General features: G+C 35.6%; 1 protein-coding gene across 1 annotated transcript in view; it reads right to left on the reverse strand.

Moving 5' to 3' along the window:
* Positions 1-524: 524 nt before the first annotated feature.
* The window catches only part of THSD7A (thrombospondin type 1 domain containing 7A), a 188,871-nt gene continuing 167,838 nt past the window's right edge, over positions 525-21,557 (reverse strand). The window contains exons 21-29 of the mRNA XM_066553941.1: positions 18,257-18,374; positions 17,407-17,552; positions 16,661-16,835; positions 14,389-14,562; positions 13,316-13,411; positions 10,268-10,350; positions 9,726-9,936; positions 6,286-6,373; positions 525-4,634 (exon numbers count right to left, since the gene is read on the reverse strand). Of these exons, the coding sequence (XP_066410038.1) occupies positions 4,550-4,634; positions 6,286-6,373; positions 9,726-9,936; positions 10,268-10,350; positions 13,316-13,411; positions 14,389-14,562; positions 16,661-16,835; positions 17,407-17,552; positions 18,257-18,374 (1,176 nt within the window). The 3' untranslated portion in view covers positions 525-4,549. The remainder of the gene's footprint in view (positions 4,635-6,285; positions 6,374-9,725; positions 9,937-10,267; positions 10,351-13,315; positions 13,412-14,388; positions 14,563-16,660; positions 16,836-17,406; positions 17,553-18,256; positions 18,375-21,557) is intronic.

Consider the following 21,557-nt stretch of genomic DNA (forward strand, 5'->3'; position numbering starts at 1 on the left):
TTTGCCTGTATTGAATTAAACACATTTAAATGATCTTGAAATTCCTCTATTCATCTATTATGTTTTAGGTGGGAATTGAAGATCAATGCTTCTGCGGTTTTTCTGTGGATTCCAGCAGGAGAAAAGGTAGGTGGGAATTACTTGTGAAAATCCTGAAATGCCTTGAAAATCAGAGTTGTGTGCTCTCAAAATTGTGTTTAAATCTTTTAGGGGTTTGCTTGGAAAGGTTACTGGGGAGGTAATAGCTACTGAAACAGGAAAAACCCCCATGATATGCTGTGAAAATTACACAGCAGAACTGGACATGAAAAGAATTGCATTTGGGAGAGCACAGAGATTGAATATGAGCAATCATGAAAAAGTGCAAAGTGACTTCTTTTGTTCTTTTTCTTCTTGTGTAGGGACAGTGAGAGATTCAGCTTGACTTGAAGTGAATAGGTGTCTTTTAGTGAGATCTTGATTGACCCCTTATTTTCTACAGACGGGTTGTTTTTTCTGATATAAAAGTGGCAAGGAAGAAAAGGTTATTTTTTACAATTTCATTTATTGGATATTTATCACTTGATAAAATATGTTTTGTAAATTTCCAGGTCAGCTAGGACTGTAGCAACAGACTTGATTGTTACCATAGCATCAGAAAGTATTTTTCTTTTTAAATAGAAAGACTAATTTTTAACAAGAATATGTTTGCTAATGCCTTTCAGAAAAAAGAAGAGACTATTTAAAAGATGGTCATATTTTAGGGATCTGGCTTTTATTGTTACTCTATCCCAGCATAGAATACTACATTTATTAAAAAAGACATTAAATGATTTTGTGTTTATATTTATTGTCAGCAATACATCAGTTATGTAAAAATAACCCAGATGAAAATGTAAGACTTGTTACATTTTCCCATCATCTGTATTAACTGAATAAAGCTTAGTGACAATATACACAAATTTGCAGTAGTAGTTGTACGTAAACATTTTGTGCATTAAAAAAGAAATGTACATAATTTAAAAAATAAAAATGCATTACACAATTTACAAATTAACATTAACCAAAAAAAAAAGTAAACATTCCTCAGACAGCTGCCTCCTCGTTCTACAAAATAAATATTCAAGTAAATTAAGTTAGGCAAAATAAACTCTTAACTCTTAACGATTTACATAAAGGTAAAAAGACAGATTTCCATTTAATTCAAGATATATTTTACAGTGATTTACACATAGACTTTTTCAATTGCTTTCTTCAAATTGTAAGATTGGAAAAAAATTTTATTACATTTTGGCGGGAGGAAGGGGGTTTCAAAATTGATGCTTTATACCAAATATAAACAGGCTTGTGCAGTTGCATCAAAGCTTCAAAAAGGAATTGCTCCAGGACTCAAAGCAGACACAGTAAGCTAGAAACTACAGTTTTTAAAAGAAAAATATAAACCACCACATCAACAGGAAAATACCTACTTTGCTATTTTCTGAATGGTTTATTTGATCACTGGAAACATTACTTTCACAAACTAATAATCTACAGTAGTGGCTGCTTTAGGCACTGGATTTGTAGAAGCACTCTGATTTTTAAAGCAAATTGCTTTTCATTCTATATTGATAATTCACATATTATTTACTTCAATTTCAATGCTAGAGGGCTTAATCACCTTTGCAACATTTAGATTTACCTAAAATTTCAGCCTTCCTTACAGCCTAGTCTCTTTTTCTTGATAATGAGGGAAGCCACTCTGGCTTCAAATTTCCATGCACTTTGTTTTGTATAGAAAAAATAATAATAAAAACACACTCTAGATTTTAAATGCAGCCCTAGTATGATGCAGATGGGCACCAGATATTCACTGATCAGATATAAAATGTAACACATACTAAAATACTTGCATGGATTGCAAAGGCCAAACAGACTTAAAATCCCCCTCATATCTCTCTGTTTATCCATTTAATGTGGTAAGGAAAAGGAGATGTCATACCTTTAAGTTATTAAATACTTAGATTTAGGACATAAAATTCTTCAAGGCAAGAACTCGGCAACAGCTCCTGCTAAGACCACCAGTGTCATAAATAAAGATGACTCATTGCCAATGAAAGAAACCCTGTTCCCTCAATGCCTTCTTGGTTCAAAACTATTCAACAACACAGAATCAGACTATTAAAAAACCAGAAATCATTATAAAATCTGTTTTCACATGTATTTATTGTTCTTTAATAAATATCATTTTTCCATGGGCTTTTTTTGGTGTCTGACAAAAGAGGAACCAAGCAGTTTTTTCTTGTTTTCTACTCAAGAATGCTGAAAATTAAAATTATCAATATTTGTATTTTTGCAGTGGACCTTTATAAAGTGATGTAAGACTGAATACTCCAGTCCTGAAACACATATATGAATGAACCACTGCTGTGGCAGGTGGCCATGAAACTTCATCAGCTGCAGCTGGATCAAGGTATAAAATGAGAAATTAAACCTGCACCAAATATTATTACCATTGTTCCTCTGCTCATCATTCCCATTTGGGGAAAACCTACACAGTGGGATGAAGGTAATTTTCTTGATGCAGTAACATCACACTGGTAGTATGGCAGCTAAAGTGGCAGCTAAGTTAAAGTGGGACCATAATCTCTCTTGAATATCCACGAAATGCTCATTGGTTTCAAGAATTATTCTACATAGAACAAAGGTTTGTATTTTTAAGAGCAGATATGATGTCCATGAGAGTCTTGCCATTGATTTCAGTGGATCTGGGCCAAAGTTTGCAAAGTTAGTTTCACTCAGTGTGCAAAAACTGGTGCTTCTTGAGCAAATAGAGTGATGAGTAGGCAGAAGTGGTTTAGGTTATAAAAAAGACCTGAGAACCTAATATTGAACTTTATGTAACAATTCTTTTTGAGAGGTTGCCTGATAAAGTTTTGTATTGCTTAGTAGTGGCACAGTCACTTGTACGTTCCGGCTGGACACAGAAGCCATTTGAGGAGAATAACCCTTCTCAGGTCATGGAGCACATCCGTAACAGCCATGTCACATGAGTGGCAAGTCAATGAGCTCCATCTTGGAAGCCTAACACTGAAAAGCCATAAGCATGGAAGAGGTTAACAGTGAGTTTTCATACTGCCAGAGTTTTTTTAAAAGTCATGAGTATTAAAATGGCAGAACTACTGATCTTATTGTTTACTTGCCAGCACACTCAGGATTTTAACTGAATAATTAAAAGAGTCTATTGAAATATCCTAATTAGAAAAGACAAAACATCTCTGAGTATTGCACTGCCAGTAACAGTGAAAGAGCTCTCATTAACAGAAGGAAAAAAAGTAAAACCATTTTATTTTAGTTGAACAATCAAAACACCTTTTTAGACAAGAAGTATGTCACTCAGGATTACAGGGCAACCACTTTTCTTTTTCTTTTCTTTTTTTTTTCTAACAAAGTTAACAAATATAAAAAATCTAGTCATAAACAGCCTTCAAAGTACAATTAGAAACCAGCAGGACAATCTATACCAGTATAGGTAGATGGGGCAAGAAACCAGACACTTGTATTACTGCCATGGTGTAGAGTACAAGTGGCTGCTGTGATGGGGAACGGTGTGTGTACAGCAAACGTCGTAGCTGATTCCATCCCGTCGCAGTCCAAACTGAACACTACTCTCTTCAGGATTCAAGACCTGTCTGCTTGACACTCCTTGCACAAGATACATCATTATCCTTTCTGAAAAGAGGCAGTTTCTATGGCAATACTAGTTAAGTGCATATCATGCTGCACTAATATAGTGCAAAAATTTGCCTTACATGTAGCAAAAAAGATGCAGGCAACAGTTTGAGTTAGAGAAAGTAGAAACGTATTGTAACATTTACAGCAGGTATTTTTTCCAGACACCAACCACTAGAAAATAGTGAATCTGAGAATGCCTCCTCTCTGGATGTACACATGAGGCCTTTATAATTTGGAGTGGTAACAGGACAGAATTTTGCAAGTGAGTCATTGCCCTCTGAAATGCAGGTTAACACAAGTTATCATCAACTGGCAAACTGTTGAACTTGCTCAGTGGATTAATCCCAGTTAAAAGTTAATATTGTACTAAGCACTAAAATGCTCTTCATCACATATATAATCTGATAGAGTAATACATATGGTTCAACCAAGTATATATGTTATGTTTGAATATAAAGAGTCGTAGACAGCTTGGTACAAACTCCTCATGCGTACTGATTATACTTGGTTAATGATGCAGGGGCTTCCAAGTGTTAATACTATGTCAGATACAGTATTCTGGAGGCAGAAGTGGTGCTCAGTTCTAAGACTGAGGAAACACCACAAATCTCCAACTGCAGTGTCTATTAATGTGATTCTGCCTGATTTCTCGGTGCTGATGGTCTAAAGTAAAGCAATAATACCTTGAATATCAGTAGGCATTATGAAATCCATCTTTCTTTATCTATGGTGCAGTTACAAAAAAGAAAATTTCAAAACACTTAATCCACTCCATAGAAAATCCCTGTGGCTTTGGACACCTTCTGACTTCATTCCTATAGCTTAAACTCCATTTGTCACCACAAGAAGTTGTAGTTTACATGTCTGCGTCTCCATCATAAGCCAAGGTTAAAGGTTTCAGTCGGTTGTTCTGCCTTCTCTGGGGCTTCTTTGGCTTTTTGCTGAAACGATAAGATAATTTGTAAATAGAAAAAGCAACTAATAACGTACAAAAGTCTTAAATGAAGATGAGCATGCTGATAATACATTCAGTTGTTTGTTTATAAAAGCTATAACCCTAAAACCTTCACTGGGAACACTAATTATCCCTTAATCAACCCAAAGCAATATCTAATTGAAAGCTCAGTTGTTCAGAAACAAGCTGTTATGATGCTGATGTGACTTGATGAAATCCTTGGCAGGTACTCCTGCAACATCACCCAGTTTTCAGAAGAATTCAGAGCCTGCCATGCAATATTTGGTCATGAATCAAAGCTGCAATCAGGTTCTTTTAAATTACGTGACTCAAATATTAAACTGCTCTTGACACATCAAGGGTTTCCACAGGAAAGAATCAAATGCCCTTTGATTGGTTTTATCTCATTATACTTGCTGGAATGCCTACAATTACTTCTATATGTTATAATCAAACCAGTCATTAATAGCAGAGGTATAGTTGTTTGCCATAACATTCCTTTTCTAGCCTTGAATTAGAATTTAATCCAGCAGTATTTCCAATCCATTTGATAAAGTTTTAAAAAATTACCAGGTCAAAGGAAAATGAATATCCATGCTTTAGCACTAATCTTCTTTTAGACCACAATGTAACATTTCTTTAAATCAGGCCTGTGCATCCTCAGTCTTGTCCAAAATCTTATTTAAGCCATGTGACTTAGGCTGCTCAAATCTGAATCTTTTATATGAAACTTTTTGTTACAATGACTAGCCACAGGTTCCAGTCCAAATAATCTGTGGTTGTTGAATGCTAATGGATTTCCTTTTCCTCAAGCCCCACTCCCCAAAAAACCAACCAACTAACCAAAACAGAAAGACCACAAAGAAAACCCAAACAAACAAAGCACAACAACAAAACCAAAACAAACAACAAAACAATGAAACCCACAAAAAACAATGAATCAAACAAAAAACAAGAAAAAAAACCCAAATGAATTTTTATATTACCTAGACAGAAGTGAGGTTTTGGGCAAAGTTTACTGAATGGCAAACATACCCAGAAGCTCGCCAAACACCTACTAATGCAGTACAGTCAAGAGCCTGATGTATATGACCACACTTCCCTCACCTTTCACCTGCACTGTCCTCTGGATCAGAAATTCATAGCAGGACCTAGAAAACTTCAGGGAGCACATTCTCAAAGGTGACTTGCTCAAAAAAGAATTCTTTCATGTATTAAAAAGATGAGAAAGCTTTCAGATTTTTTTCTGGTTCTGTATCTCCATATCTTGTCAGATATAAAATATGATTTTTCTGGTTACTCAATGTCCTTGCTGCTATTTCTCTCAGCATTTTTTGATACAGACACAATAAAATTATTCTGGACATTGTATATAAAAACCAAGATAAACTGAGCAAAAATGAGCTGTACACTAAGCTACCCCATGTTTGTAAGTTCTTATACATTCAGAAGAGTATGTGGTGATCCATCATCTAGAGTGCAACCAGAAACTGCTAACCTGAGTCTGGACAAAAGGACAAGGCAAATTAAACACTGCAGTTCACAGAAGTGTCTGCAGTTTCTACAGCAGCAGATGTAAACATTTTCATTACAGTCTGTGAGGGGACTGTTTTCTTATAAATAATTAAAGAACTCACCAGGCTAGATAGATCATAGAAACAATAAAGATGAGTAAAACAAATGCACCGGCAGCTACACCATAAACCCAGGTCTTCAGCCTCCCATCTAAAAGGAATGAATGTTAGTCAGTAGTGTTTGAGTTAGTCTAGTTGAATTATTAGTTCTGATATAGCATAGAAATACTTTAATAATCCAAAATAAATGTCTTGACTAGAAATTACAGTTTAATCAGAGTAAATATTGTTAAATAATTGAGCAATGACTTCTCTGTGCTCTGCTTTTCAGTTGGAGTCAGGATAATTCAAATGGAACTGAGATCTGGGGCAGAGGCAGCAGGTGAGAGACCCAGAACCTCAGCTTTGGGGCCCTCTGGTAGTGAGCAATCCCTCAGTGTGATCACAGGGCAGTGCATCAGCCTGGGACTCATTTAGTATCACTTTCTATTCTAGCTCTGGTAAAGCAATCTGTCTGTTATTTTAATTCTTGTTCCTATTTACTTGTATGTTTTTAAATGCCCTTAGCATGCTGTACGTCATCCATCCCTTAGCTGCACATACACAACTTTTACTACTGCATAAAGTAGCAAAATTTTAAAATTTCTTTCCCTACTAAATGCAAGTTTTGCTGTCATAAATAGCTTCCCCTTACAAAGTGAAAATACACAAAAAACCCCTAGCCCATGCTCCTAAATAAAACAACTGTCTGTTGATAAGGTCTGTATTTATGTGCAGCCCGTGCAGTTTGTATTTTGGACATGTCCCTGGAGATTTGGGCATACATACCACTCTCCTTCTTGCTTCAGAAAAAGGAAGAGGAAAATGATGTGGCTTTGTCAGTGGGGTTTTGCCCTGCCCCCAAGTGATCATATCACAACGAAAGGAGTGCATGCTTTTTGAGACACTAGTTTTATCCAACTCATTTTTCAAATTTCTAAATGGCTTTTTACTAGCATTGTTTTCCAGGGGATTAGCTAGCCTTGTTGCATCTCCTTGACAACAAAAAAAATCACCCTTTATAAAACTGAATTATTTCATATTCAAGTGGTACAAGTTGCGTGTATTTTCAATGTAAGGAAATACAGCTAAAATTTTTCTGACCAAACACTTAGTGCTTCTTGTTAGCTCTTCAGAACCAAAAGACACCATCAATGCAGTTTTCATTTCCACAATAATATTGACAGAAGTTAGACTAAGATTGCTTGGTTATACAGTAGTGCTCTCCATTGCCATGCAGTTAAGCTCAGGCCTTCTGCTCTGCAGTGATGCAAAGTCTTGCTGTCTTGTGGACAAGTTGTTCCAGACTAATCAATATCAGAACATTTTACCTTCATTACCTTAATCAACCTAATGAAACATTATAACTGATAATAACTGACATAACTGAAATAACTGATCCATTAAAGATTAATGGAACAGTAGATTTGACCTGACATAACCTATGATACAATAATGTCAATGAGAAGAATTCAGACTTTAGTACTGCTAAATAGGTTAGTTTCCTCTCTCCTTGGCTTATTTCCATTGGTAAATGTAAGAGGCTTAGGTTTTTTTCAGGTTGGCTTCTTTTAAAATAGTAACATCTCCTTGAAAAAAAGGCTGGCAATGTCTTGTATACAGATTTATTTGTTTTTGTCAAAGCAAGGAACTCTGCTAATGAGGTCATTCCTATTATGCAACTACTGACCTCTGACTCAGGCTTTCTGAATTCTCTCTGGACAGATTATTTCTAAGTATGCAAGGGAATTGGAATCTCAGATTCATCTTTTTGTGGTAATACCTCAGCCCAGATATTTGAAGAGGACAGTTTTAATACCCTCTTTTCTGGAACTGCAATGTAATTTGTGGAAGAAAATGAAAGACCTATTTTAGATCTAGACTTAGAAACTGTGAGGAAAAAAATAATCATGCCAGAGTAAACCCCAACCCTTCCAATAGATATCCAATCCTGAAATAAAACAATCAAGCCTAAATCTCATCAGAATTGGAAAATATTCACTTTCTCTCGCATTTGCTCATAACTTCACTGCATAAAGTATTCATTCTGTTGAGTATGTTTAAGATTATCTGAACTGAGCTACGTCTCCTCCCCAGCTCAAATTACATCAAATTGGAGAGTTTTCATGAAGTTTCTCAAATGTACCTTGCTCCATGAGCTCACATGAGCATTCGTATTCCTAAACTGTTGAGGGTGACTATCTGATATTTGCTTATTGCTATCACTCTGCGTGCTACAACATGCCCTCTGGCATTTTCAGGATGGATTAGTTAAAATAAGTAAATGATAACATATTTGGTGAGATGCTGTCTTTAAAAAGAGGACCAGAAATTTTGATTTTCTATTTTTTATTTTTGATTAAAGTACTTGGAGTAAGGACCATTTTATTGCAGGTATCAAATATAATATCAAAGTATTGCAGGTATCAAAGTACAAATAATAGTAAATACTAGTAGGACTAATGGGATCTAATATAAGTATTTCTAATTTCTAGCCCAAACATTATTTAATCTGCATATTAGAAATATTTTTATAAATCTCAACTGGAAATACCTTATGGATTATGCATGTAAAGATATTGCTTTCAATTCTGCAATTAAAAACATAAAAAAACCCTTTAGAAATAAATGACCACACTAATACACAAGTATATTAGTATATTTAGCCCTATGTGACTTAAGAGACACTTAAGATGATAACCAATTCCCGTCTTCCATATTAATAATATTTTGAACAAGTAACATATCTCTTATGTGAATAATTAATTTTTTTATCCAAAGATTTAGTAAGACTAAAAATATTTACTGACATCTGATTACATGATGGACTTTATGAAGTATTTTTTATTAAATAACTTATATTTTACATCACTCTTGCATGTAAGATTTTGCTCAGCTCTAAAGAACATGGTCCATCATAAAAGAAAATACTGCTCATAGAGACTTAGAGCAGGCCTCTGTTAAATATCAGTAATATGGTTAGCATTTGACTAACATGAATTAGTTTAAATATGGATATGTCAGAAAAGCATTAGCATATCTATACCAATTATTTTCCTACAATTTGTGCTGCAAATTTTAAGAAGCCTTTACTATTTGCATTCTTCAGTGCTATCCTTTCATTCCTCTGTCAAGAGAATTATTGGTTAAGACACCACAATTTAATAAACCGGCTTGCACCTTTGCAGCAAACTCACAGTCACATTTCAAATAGCTTCTGTGACTTTTAACAGGTAGAGTGACTAAAAGGAAATCTGCAATATAAGATTTCACCAAATATATTGATGGTGTAGTGAGAGGGCTAGGTGTTTACTGTGTCTCTTCCTTTGTTTTCAGTGAGAGTACGTCTGCGTTCTTAAATGAACAGTCAAGGGTTCTTGTGGTCTTCCTAGGTATACAGAAATATGAAAGCCAGACCCTGCAGCAGTGCTTAGCGCTAAGAACTGCTCATTGCATGACTTCACCTGGCCCAAAAGGCTGCAGAAACCAGGTCCTTCCTCGTCCTGTCTGGTTACTGGAAGGCTGGGTAGGGTTCACAGCTCGACTGGTTTTCACATCTCCCTTTTTGTCCTCCATGGTGGGGATGACCACCACTGGGATGGGAGTGCACTGCTGGAGTGTGCCATCGGAGGACATCACTTCAGTGTATCCGTCTTCACAACTGCATGTCCTAGTCTGCAGGGAACAAGTGTTTTACAAGGTGTAGTGGAAAAACAAGGTTTTCTGTGAGGCTTAAAGCATAGCAACATGGATGACTGGAAGATAAGACTGTTTTGATGAGTGCTAGCCAGCAGAGTAACCTCTTTGTAAATTTTTATGCAAGTTCATACCATATCAGCTATTTAACATCTAATTGAAAGGTAGAAAATGGTGCGAGGTGGGTTTTAACAAATTTGTGACTTGTAAAATCACTGAAAATACTTTTTGTTGGCATAATCTTTGTAATCAAGAGATGTGTGGGAAGGCCTCATGGGGGTGCTGTATGCTCCAATGCAGTAGCACATACCTCACTGCAGTAAGCGTGGGGTTGGCTGCACGGTGGGTTACATGACCTGTCAGCATCTGGTTGGCGCATCACTAAACAGCCCCCTGTAGGACAGAAAATCATATTTTCACATGGTAATACCTCACCACTGATGAAATTACTTGCTGCAGTATATCATGGATGACAATCTGGCTGCTAATTTGAATGTAAGAGTCCTTCTTTTTGAGGGTATAATTGGAATCAAGTGTTTTCTTATATGTAGAGTAAGGATACAGCAAATGTATTTAATTCCATGTGCATTTTAGAGAACTGATATTTGGCAATGGAGCCTTTTGTTTTCCCCTTTTTTTGGATTGCCCAGAAAACCAATTTAAATGCTTTGTTGTTCTCAAGGAAACATATTTGGTTCTCTAGGGCCCTCCTTATGACTTACGTATTGAAACTGTGGTCATAATAGAAATAAAACCACCTTTTTTATTTATATCTCTTCCTGTTGAACTGAAAACAAGTTGCTCATCCTGTTTATGAAAGGATACCTGTTTTCTGCTGCTACTGGGTCACTTTTACACGTCTTTATGAATCAAGACTTCATGTTAGTCTGAGACTTTATGAAAGAAAGCAGATTTATCAGTAAAGCATGTACTGAATATTACAATACTGATGATAATGTGGGTTTCAGTCTTTTCCCTTTTATACAGGCCTATTTTTCATTTATACAGCTTTATATATAGTGCAGTTATTGTTATAGACCAGTACACACCATCGGGATTTCACTATCACTTCAGCCAGAATGACTTTAAAATACATTTAGAATCAGTTTGAATTTACCTGTTTCCTTTTAGCTTATAGAAGAGGGGTGTGAATCATATTGTTTAAAATTTTTTCTGCTACAGGAAAACTTATTATGCATCTCCAAAATTAATACAATTTTTATACTGGTGGGATATGATGATGAAATCCTGATAGCTGAGGTTGGTCACAACCATAGCAGATGCAGTTAGTTGTGGTTACGTAGATCCAAGTGTTAACGGGATGGCTGGTGAAGAATAAAGGAAACCCTGCTGGTTGCCATAAGTTTTCCCCACCCCCAGAAAATAAAATCATACATCCTAGCATACAAATCACATGCCTGTGGGAATCTATGTAATAAAATATCAGTCATCCAAGGAAGCAGAAGGAAAGAGTTGCCTCATCGCCCATGGGAAATAACACCTTCAAGTAAAAAAGAACTATTCAGGACGGTGATATTATGCAAGCAAGTAAATAGAAAAAGACCTTAAAATACCAACAGCACTCACAACAATCATTTAATAATGTCTGAATTAAAATACACTATGTTGAATCCAAATGTGCAAGAATAAGGCTGACAAGACACAGTAATAGAAGATATGGGTTGCTTCTGAATCAAAATAGGTGATCTCAATCTAAATTAATTGTGTATGTGTGTGAACCACATGAACGAACTAATAAATACTGTAGTTTATACAAAACCCTTTCAGAAAATGTACAAATGCAAATTAAAATCTGGTTCACTACTGTGTATTTAATGTAGAGAAGTTCCCTCTAGTATATATATTAGTACAATAGAAGTACTGCGTTTGAAAACTATCATAAAATCCATTAAAACTATATTTTTGCATTTAACAGAAACATATAAAAAATATAGTTTTGTGTTGCATGGGTAGGGTTGCAACAGAGCCCAGTGATTGCATGTTCTGGAATATTCCATTAGTCTTCCTTTCAAATCAGAGATTTATCACAGCTTAAAGTCACGTACAAACAAACTTTGAAAAAAACGTGATACAATATAGGTCTGAGGTTTGTCTGCCTTGGAGATCCCATTATGAAAAATCTGCCAATAATACAGAGTCATACTTTTGTCCTTCCTAAAATTTATCACAAGGTTGTATTCAATCACATCAGAATAAATTATTATGTTAATTTGACTGTGATTTATGAATATACTCTGATTTTAACATCTCAGAGCCGTAATCTCCAAGATGGTATTTACTCCAAATCCTATAGGACCTTTCATAGATAATATCCTACATTAATCTCAATGAGAATTCTCTCTTATAGTTTTACTTACCATAGAAACATCTTAGCTAAGCAGGAAGCAATCAAGGTGCAAAACCTGTTGCAATTCTTGTGAACAAGATGGTATCTTAATAGTCCTACACCACAAGGTTGCAAGAGACTTTGAGCTATTATTTCAACACCTTGCAAAAATAACACAAATATTTCATTTCTACTGTCACAACACACAGTAGTGGTGGACTCCACCATGAATAAGTATTGTGGTGGCAATAAATAACAGCCCCTCTGCTATGACTGACCTTACAACAGCTGGCATTGAGGATATTTTTACAGTCTCTGGGATTCTTTTACTATCACTTGGTCTGACACAAAAATTATTTAAATAAATGCATAACTCTTTGCTTAAATGAATCCCTATTGCCAATATATAAATCCATATAAATAGATTCATATGAAAGTTTTCTTCTGAGATCTCAGTAGTTCCTAATTCATGCTTTTTGTGCTTTGGCTTGCACAAAAAGTCACAACATCCCCTAGCAGTCCATTATGTAACTTGATACAGATTTATGGCATCGAAGTAAAGAAATAAACTCATACTAGCACATTTATGAAAATTTTATATTTTGTAACTTTAAGGCGATATATCATATATGGATGATATTATCAAGCTGTGCAACTTTCTCTGCCTTTGTATAGGCACTGAAATGACCTGTAACACATAAAAATTTCATTTGTTTAAGGCCTGAAATTTGAAACCCTACATTTAGAAGTGCAAAGATGCCTATGGTAAAAAAAACCCCAAACATATACAATGTAAAACATTTCAGGTCCACTACATAAGACAATATTTATATTTACCATAAGCATTACATGCAGCATGATTCTAGAAAACAAACAACATCTTTAATATGCAAAATGATGATTTTGATTCATACCCAGGAAGGGCGGGGGGGGTTTTTTTGGTTTGTTGGGAAAACTCATTATCCACCCATTTTCCAGATTTTTTTTTGTGTATATAAAATGAGTAGTTACCTGTGACATTTAAACCATCTGACCTTTGGCACCACACAGTCCGAGAAGATCCCTTCCATGGGCTAGCCATCCACTTGTACTCGTAGCATTGCCCATCTGCACAGAGAACATTCACATTTCAAGACATTTAATGACAAGGTTTTAGAGCAGCCACACTCATCAGCTGACCATACTCATTTTGTGGCCACACTCATTATGATTAATGGCTTGTATAGCTGTTAAGTATGCTCCTTTCTCCTTCATCCAGCACTGAACCACACATGTGGAGCTCCCAGGGTCTCGGCACTTACTGGACACATGGAGAATAGACCAGATGTGTCTGAGACACTAACTAGGATTATGAGCAAGCCTAATGCAGTAAATGGGTACAAGAAATGTTTCCAATAAGCTCATAATGGTTGTGGCCCATCTGTTGTGCAAAACTCATTTAGGGGTCAGGTTCCTTTCCTGGTGACACTGAGCTTCAGCCAGTGCTCCAGTGCTTGGTGAAGTGGCTTGGGCTGCTTCTGGCTTCATGTCTCAGCTCTTCTGTGCATATCTCATATGGTCTGGGATATCTGGAATCATTGAGTCCTTCTACACCTTAGCTCTCTATCATAAATATAAAATTCCTTTTTGTCTGATCCAGCGTCTGAATGGCCAAGTTGATACAGAAAACTGCTTTTCTAAGACAATTTGTCTACTAGCAGTGGTAAGCATGGGTGAGCTATTTTAATGATATGGTCATGCAATCAACAATTCAAAGGGTGAAAAGAAACCTAAATCTGGTTATGAATCAAAACTCAGAGATTTATTTTTGTTAATGTTACTAAATGTATAGGGAAACTCTTTGTCCCATATAAAAAGAAATATCATTAAAAAAGAATAATTCTAGAGGAGTAGCATATGATAGTTAGCACTTGAAAGTTTTTTTCTTTATGGTTGATCTATGGAAAACAACAATTCAAGTGCATTTCTGTTTATCAAATTTCCATTTGCCTAAAATCACTACTATGAACAGAAAGAAAACAAAATTATGGTTGTTCTGTATTTTTTCTTACAGGAACCAGACTGAAGTATATTTTGGTGCTTACCATTGCATGGTCTTGTTTCCAAAGCCTGTTCTGGACAGAGGTGTTGATTCTCTAAGTCCTGAATGATCACTGCTCTAGATCGGACTTGTACTCCTCCAAAACCAAGATCCTCACCATTAAAACAGGTTAGTTGGCAAAGGCTCCATTCTGACCACTCTCTCAAGTAACAGTCCCCTGTCAAAGAGCAGTTTTATAAAATGATCAGTGTATGTAAAGAGTTTTTTACACTGAATATGTCTTCAAAATATCCAAGTACAGTTTCTTCATTTTCCTTCTTTTTAGTTCCTTTCATTCCTCTTTTTAAACTTGACTCATAGTGTAGAAATCATAACATTTTGATAGTCTCTGAATATCTGTGTCGTAGAAAATATTATAAAGATTGTACAAGGGCCCATTTGTTCTAAAGCAGTTTTACTTTCTTGTAGCAGTCCCATGAGATCACCCTCATTATGAATCTCTTTGCAATGCTCTACCCAATGTCTAGATTTTTGTACATTTTAAGATATTGTGCATTTTATGTCTTATAATAAATTTACATATTTTTTAAATTCATCTTTGATCTTAGGAAACATTGTCTAGTATTAAGAAGATTAATTATTGCTTATCTTTCTCTAAATAGACATAGAAGCAACTGATGGAACATCCTTTGCAAGAAAGGGAAATGAGAACATGATTAAAATGTCTGTTCTTGCTATTTCAACAGACTATGTTCTTGCTAGGCTAATAGACCTGTAGAATTCTGTAGTGTAAAACTGAAAAATAAAATGATACTAATGACACTAATTAGCACAATCAGCTTCAGAACATTTAAGGAAGATCTGAGGCACAACACAAAGAAACCATTTTGTTAAAACTGCAGTTGAAAATGGGACTAGACTGAGCACAAACTCATAAATAAACCTCTTACTTCTCATTATTTCAGAGAGAAAGCCATTAAAAATTCATGCTACCTTGCATTATACTGATGACAGATATAATCAGTACTGTGTTGACCGGATGCCTGATTAATGAAGGAATTTTATTTGCCAACCTTAGGAAAGCATGCAAGGAAATGAATAATTGACGAACTGATGTATACATAATACGAAAACAAGTAGTGATTTTTGGAAACATTAGCTGGAGCGTATCATTAGCACATCCCCATAAGGCAGTTATTCTTGCTGGCTAAATGTGAGATTGTTGAAGAACAGGTCACTGCTCAGCAAAATTTTTAAAGCAATCAGTAAGCCACTATACTTTTTTAATAAAATTCACTAATATGAAAACATAACTATAGTCTCTGTATTCTTCCAGTTTCCAATTAAGAAGTAAAAATACATAAAAATTATGCAATTGGAATGCAATGTACAAAGCAGTGATGGAAATCTCTCAATTTCTTATTAATTTCTATTTATTGAGACAACTTTACCTTCAGTCCAATCTGAAATGAACTGGGAAAAAATCTCTGGGAAAGAGGAGAATTTCAAGAGAATGAAAATAGAGTACTGGTATGAAACAACAGCTACATTAGAACTGAAGGAGTTTATCACCTCTTCTGAAGGTTCATCATTAATAGCTATTGAAAAACAGCAATATACTTCAAATTCTACAAGTAAGTGTTTGGAATGAACTGGAGTGTTTTTACTGGAAATTAAACAGCTCTTATATGCTCTTAATCCTTCTCAGTATGAGCATCATGGACGTGATCATTCAAAACAGCTCCTTTAGATTCAGTTCACAAAGGCAATGACAGAGCATGTCACATCCAGAGAGCTAAACAACTGGAGGTACTCATGTTTTCTCAGAGATAAAAACTTTAGTTTCATTTGGAATAAAACCTCTAAAGGAAAAAATAAGAGATCTTAGCTTATCTTCCTTAGACACCCATAAAAGGCATCAAGTATTTAGCCACTGGTAAAAGTATTAATAAAGCTGTTACATAGTCTACACACTTAACACTAATATTTATCTGCAAACCAACACCCTTTCTTATAGAGTTAAATACAGGTTTTATTTCAATGGATTTTGTGAAAAAAAATAAAAATGTCTTAGATACAATCTATGACAGAGAGATCATGTCTTTTATAAATTTAAAATCTAGTATTTTTTCTAATTGATTGATTATCATGAAGCCACTCCTAAAAAGTAATTCTGTTGGTCATTTGATAGATGAATCCAATCAGTAAAGCAGATGAAAAATATTTAATTGCCTGTGGCTAATGCTAGGCCCTAATAGCTATAATGACACCCAAGCAATCTTGAAATGCAACATCTATTTGAACAGCTTTGTTACCTGGACAAGGGAAAGTGCAGGTTTCCTCAAGTATTATCTTCTTGTCACCATCTATAATAGGCTCTATTTCTCCACAGAATTCCTCATCTACTACTTTGCCAACATCTTCAATGGATCCATCATAAACCACACAGGAGATGTTCCTCACTCGTGTTCCCTCTCCACATTGAGCATCCTACAGAAGGAAAAATTTATTGATTAATACTGAACAGAAGAAAGTGCCAAAAGACTTGATCTGAGTTACATGTCACTCTATCTCCTATTATTTTTGCTCAACTACTTATTCATTCCAATAAGGAGAAAAAGGACACAAAAAAGAGAAGACATGGTTCATTACTTCTGAAACAAAAAATACCCCAACCCAAAATTTCTGGTCACTCTTACTTGCTCCTTAAATTACAGAGCTAATTGTGCCTTTGAATTGTAACCAGAGCAGAATGTCAAGTGAAGATCTCTTCTAATATGTGAATATATTTCTGCTGATATTCTTTTACAATTGAAGTATTTAAATTATTAGCAAAGATGCTGCTCAGGTACCAAAGTTTACATTTATACTCTGAATATCTGTAAGACAATGTTGCATCTATTGATAAATATGAAATCTAAGGAAAACAACAAACTTTATTTTTTATGTAAGAGAGGTGGAAGCAAATTGTTTAAAGAGTTGATAAGGAGGTATCCAGGCATATCACAAATATGCCTCAATCCACACTTTCCATAACTTATAAGTCCCATACGGCTTTTACCTCAACTTTGCATGTAGACCATTGACCATACTGCCATCGATAACAAGGTTTTACTGGACAGGGTTTGAATTGTTCCATCTGAGAAGGACAAGGTCTCCCATCACCCTGAAAGGGCTGATTTATGGTCCTTCTTCTGATCATTTTTCCTGTAACAAAATCCAGCAATATAACTAACAACAAAGTGGTTAGACTGATTTATTCCTCAAGATGGTTCTATCTGCTGAAAAGTATTGTGTTTGAATAAAGCATTTTTTTCCAGATTTGACAAATTGAATTATAAAGCTGATCTGTTGGCTCTTGTCTGTTAAATGGGTTCATATTTTCCAAGTCAGGCACTTTATATTCTGTCATTTGTTTGTAGTGTAAGAAGAGCAGAAGGATGCCTGGTTAGGATTGCCCCTGTAACAGCAAACAAAAGCAGTAATTTCCTAGTTCAGAAGCCTGAAGAAAAATATTCTTTATGAATGTACAGCATATTTGTACATTTCAGTGGAGACTCCTGCTCCTCATCTGGGGCTTGCTGCTAGAAGAGGGCAGCATGCAGTTCTTCCCTCAGTTAACACAGAAACATGTGTCCCATAATTGTCTGATTCCAGCAAACAAGAACTTGCAACTTTCTGTCACTGTCTGTGTGGGAAACATTACATGCAGATTTTGCAGAAAAGGGAAGATTCTTCACTAAGGCCCAAAGAAAATTAAAATGCAATAGGCTTTTCCCACAGTTATCTCCTCTTCTACCTTGACTGATATGCTACCCAGCTTCACTGAGATACAGTTTCTATTTCAAATACTTATATAAACTGAAAGAGGAAGTCTCAGTCTTTAATATATGCCAAAGGTATGTACTGACCTGTAAGGCCACATGTTTGAGAGCACTCAGACCAAGCAGACCAGTCAGAGAGCTGACAGTTCACAGGACATTCCACCACACAGGACATATTCATTTGCCATGTCTTTTCCAAACCAAGCTGAAAGAAAATGTTTAATGATTAGCACAAAACTCCAGGCCTGTATCATCAGTGCAAGGTAAAAAGTAAAGTAACTAAGACATTTAAAATTCTCACCTCAAGACAGTCCTAATGCATATACTGATCTTCATGTACATGCATAAATCCCATTTTCATCAATCATTTTCTAAACTAGAACCCATAAATGGAGGGCTTAATCTCTACACTATTACTTTTTACAACAGGTGAAGGCCAAAATCATTCATGAAGTATTTTGAAAGAGGAATGCAAAAATACTGAACAGCTATTAATAAGTGAATTGAAGGGATACTAGAAGCCAAGTTCAAAACTAGCAAAAGCAGGAGGATGAACATGTACTAGATATACAAATGATGTTGTAGATGCTGAAAGTTTACAGGAGCTCAAGAGAGACTGAACAAGTTAACGGAAGAGAAATCTGGAGGTTTAAACACATAGAAAACCCATCAGGCAAATGCAGTTCGAGAGCTGAAAACAGGTGGAAGCTGTGAAAGGAGTAGGTGGAAACTCTTGTATGTCTGTGCTTCTTACTCATTCCTTACTAATTCTATTCTATTCTATTCTATTCTATTCTATTCTATTCTATTCTATTCTATTCTATTCTATTCTATTCTATTCATCATGCTGTCCAAACAAAGATATTGACATGATACTGACAATGATTTTTCCAAAAATATACATATTTTCATTTTTTTTCTGAAAAACTTTGCAAAAAAACCAGAATCCTCTAACATCCAAAAAGTAAAAGCTCTAGTTTCTGGAGGAGTCCGAGAGAAGGGGACAGAGAAATTTATCTCAAGAGTCAAGTTTTCCCAAAAATATATTCTGTTCTGGGTTTATCCCCAGGTATGATTCAGCCTAACACTCCACCCTGGAGAAGGAAGAGTTTTCTAATCATGTTCAGGACATGGCCCAACAGCTACATGCTCCTTTGGTCTGATCCTGGACAGCCATTTCTATGTTCTTATAAACTCACACGCTCCAGATTTTCCCCATCCATGCAAAAAAAGAGATATTCTCACTAACACATATGAGAATACATAATGCAAAATGAAATGTGACTGATGGCAAAAATTTTAGCATAATAGCACCTGAATCCTGCACAGCTGAGTTAAAAGGGTAGGTCAGTTATAGGGTGTATGATCTAAAGTGTGAAAGAAAATCAGTCCTGCCAACATTAACAGATCTACACAAAGGACTGTCCTGTTCACTGGACCTCACCAGCAGACCTTGATCATCATTGAGGCATTTCAGAATCCTAGGCAGTTGTGTATGTCTTTAACTAGAAAAAATCTCCACCTAGTTTAAAAAAAAAAGCAAACTAGACATTTCAAAACCTATTAATTTTAATGACTGTAAAAGTTAATGATATAAAACCAGCATTTAAGACTTTAAAAAGGAGATAAACCCACTCTTTCCTACTAAACACAAGCATAGAGCAATAATTAGGCACAATATTAACATGCCCTCCATAAATAAACTACCACAAGTAGTTTATGAAAATATCTGAAAATATCTCCTCCTGATAGACTCACCAAGTTTTAAATTTGCATTTACAGTACCATTTATTGAGACAGATGAGGGTTTAGACCTCTGCTTTTATACATCAAAGAATGAGTTCTTGGCTTTTCTCAGTGGTTCAGTATAGCCTTGATTATACAGCTATCACACACAGACAACACCTGAAACCTTTGGATAATCTGGAATTTGGATGATTAGGAAGCTAGAGAACCCTCTTTGAAGTCCATATTTGGGTCAAACTTTCTGAGCAAAGGCTTTACAGTCTGCTGAATTTATTCCTGCCAATTATAGAAACATGACTGCTCTCTTTCAAGACTGGTCTTCTCAGCTGGACTTTAGCAGCTCAAGAGGGGAAAGCCCAAGAAAGATATTAACAGTGAAGAAGAGAAAGCTGAAGGCCAGATTACCCACAGTGACCTCCTATTTGCATGCCTTAGATACTGAAGTGCTGCTTAAATAGATCTGGGGAACAACCGACAGGTTGCAGTTCAATAGTATTCACATATTCCTTTCTCATCCCTCTCCTTCCTTGAACTGATGAATCACAGTTCAACTTGAAGAGCTTAGAAAATATTTGAAAAAGCGTTCATTAGCTCCCTGACCCTAAAGCTTTTGTTCTGGGTGAGCTGTGGTTTCTGACTCAACAACGTCAAGCCCTGAAAGCCACCCCTGTGCACTCTGTGCTTCTGGTCACACATGCCAGGGGCAGCAGGCTGCCACACCAGCATGCTCCTTAAATCCTGTGATCCACACAAAGTATCTGTACTCATTTATGGGAATGTTTGGCACCAAAGATTAAACTCTGCTGCTGGAGGTTAATCATGTAATCTGACAAGCAGACTATTCACAAATAAACCAGCTTTAATGCAGACACAACTGCTGGTTTCCAGGCTTTTCTCATTTTTAATTAATGGTAAATGAATGAAAATAAGTCTATAAAAAGGACTATGAACAGGATCAGCTTGCTTTAGGTGATTTGATTTTTAAATATTCAAAGAAAGAGAAGTCAATTTCTTGTCATAAGTAGAAACCAAGTAATCCAGGTATTACTATGCTTTGAGAGTTTGAAGAGAACTACATTAACATAACCAGGACTTGGAAATAAGCTCTGGAAATTGTTTTATCTTGGCAGTAATCAGGATGACTGGTTACCTTCTTTAGCTGATCAACTCAAATAAACACAAGATCATATGGACACATAAGGAAATCACAACACAGGGGCTCAGATGGAATGTTAGCATTTAACTCTGCTGATGCTCCTACCTGGAGATGGTTATAGACAAAATTCAGCATGAAGGGGTTTTTTTATATTTGGCTTTATTGCTTTCTTGAACTATATATAATATAGAAACTCACTGCAATAATGAGTCTTAATTTCTTAGGGATCAGTGTGTGTTTATTTATTATGAGCTCTCTTCTTTGCATATAATAATAAGAAAGATAATTCAGTAAATGTACCTACACATAAATTAAGCAAGTCTTTACTCATACATCTAGTACAAAGTTTTATGATAGCCCAGAGAAAATTCATTAACTAGGTCATTACAAAATTACTTCATATTTCTTCTATTCAACAACTTTTCCAACCACATGCACCTTATTATTTCTGCACTGTACTTATTATTTTGCATTAATATTTCTGCA

The sequence above is a fragment of the Molothrus aeneus genome, chromosome 1 (assembly GCF_037042795.1).
Source record: "Molothrus aeneus isolate 106 chromosome 1, BPBGC_Maene_1.0, whole genome shotgun sequence".
NCBI lineage: Eukaryota > Metazoa > Chordata > Aves > Passeriformes > Icteridae > Molothrus > Molothrus aeneus.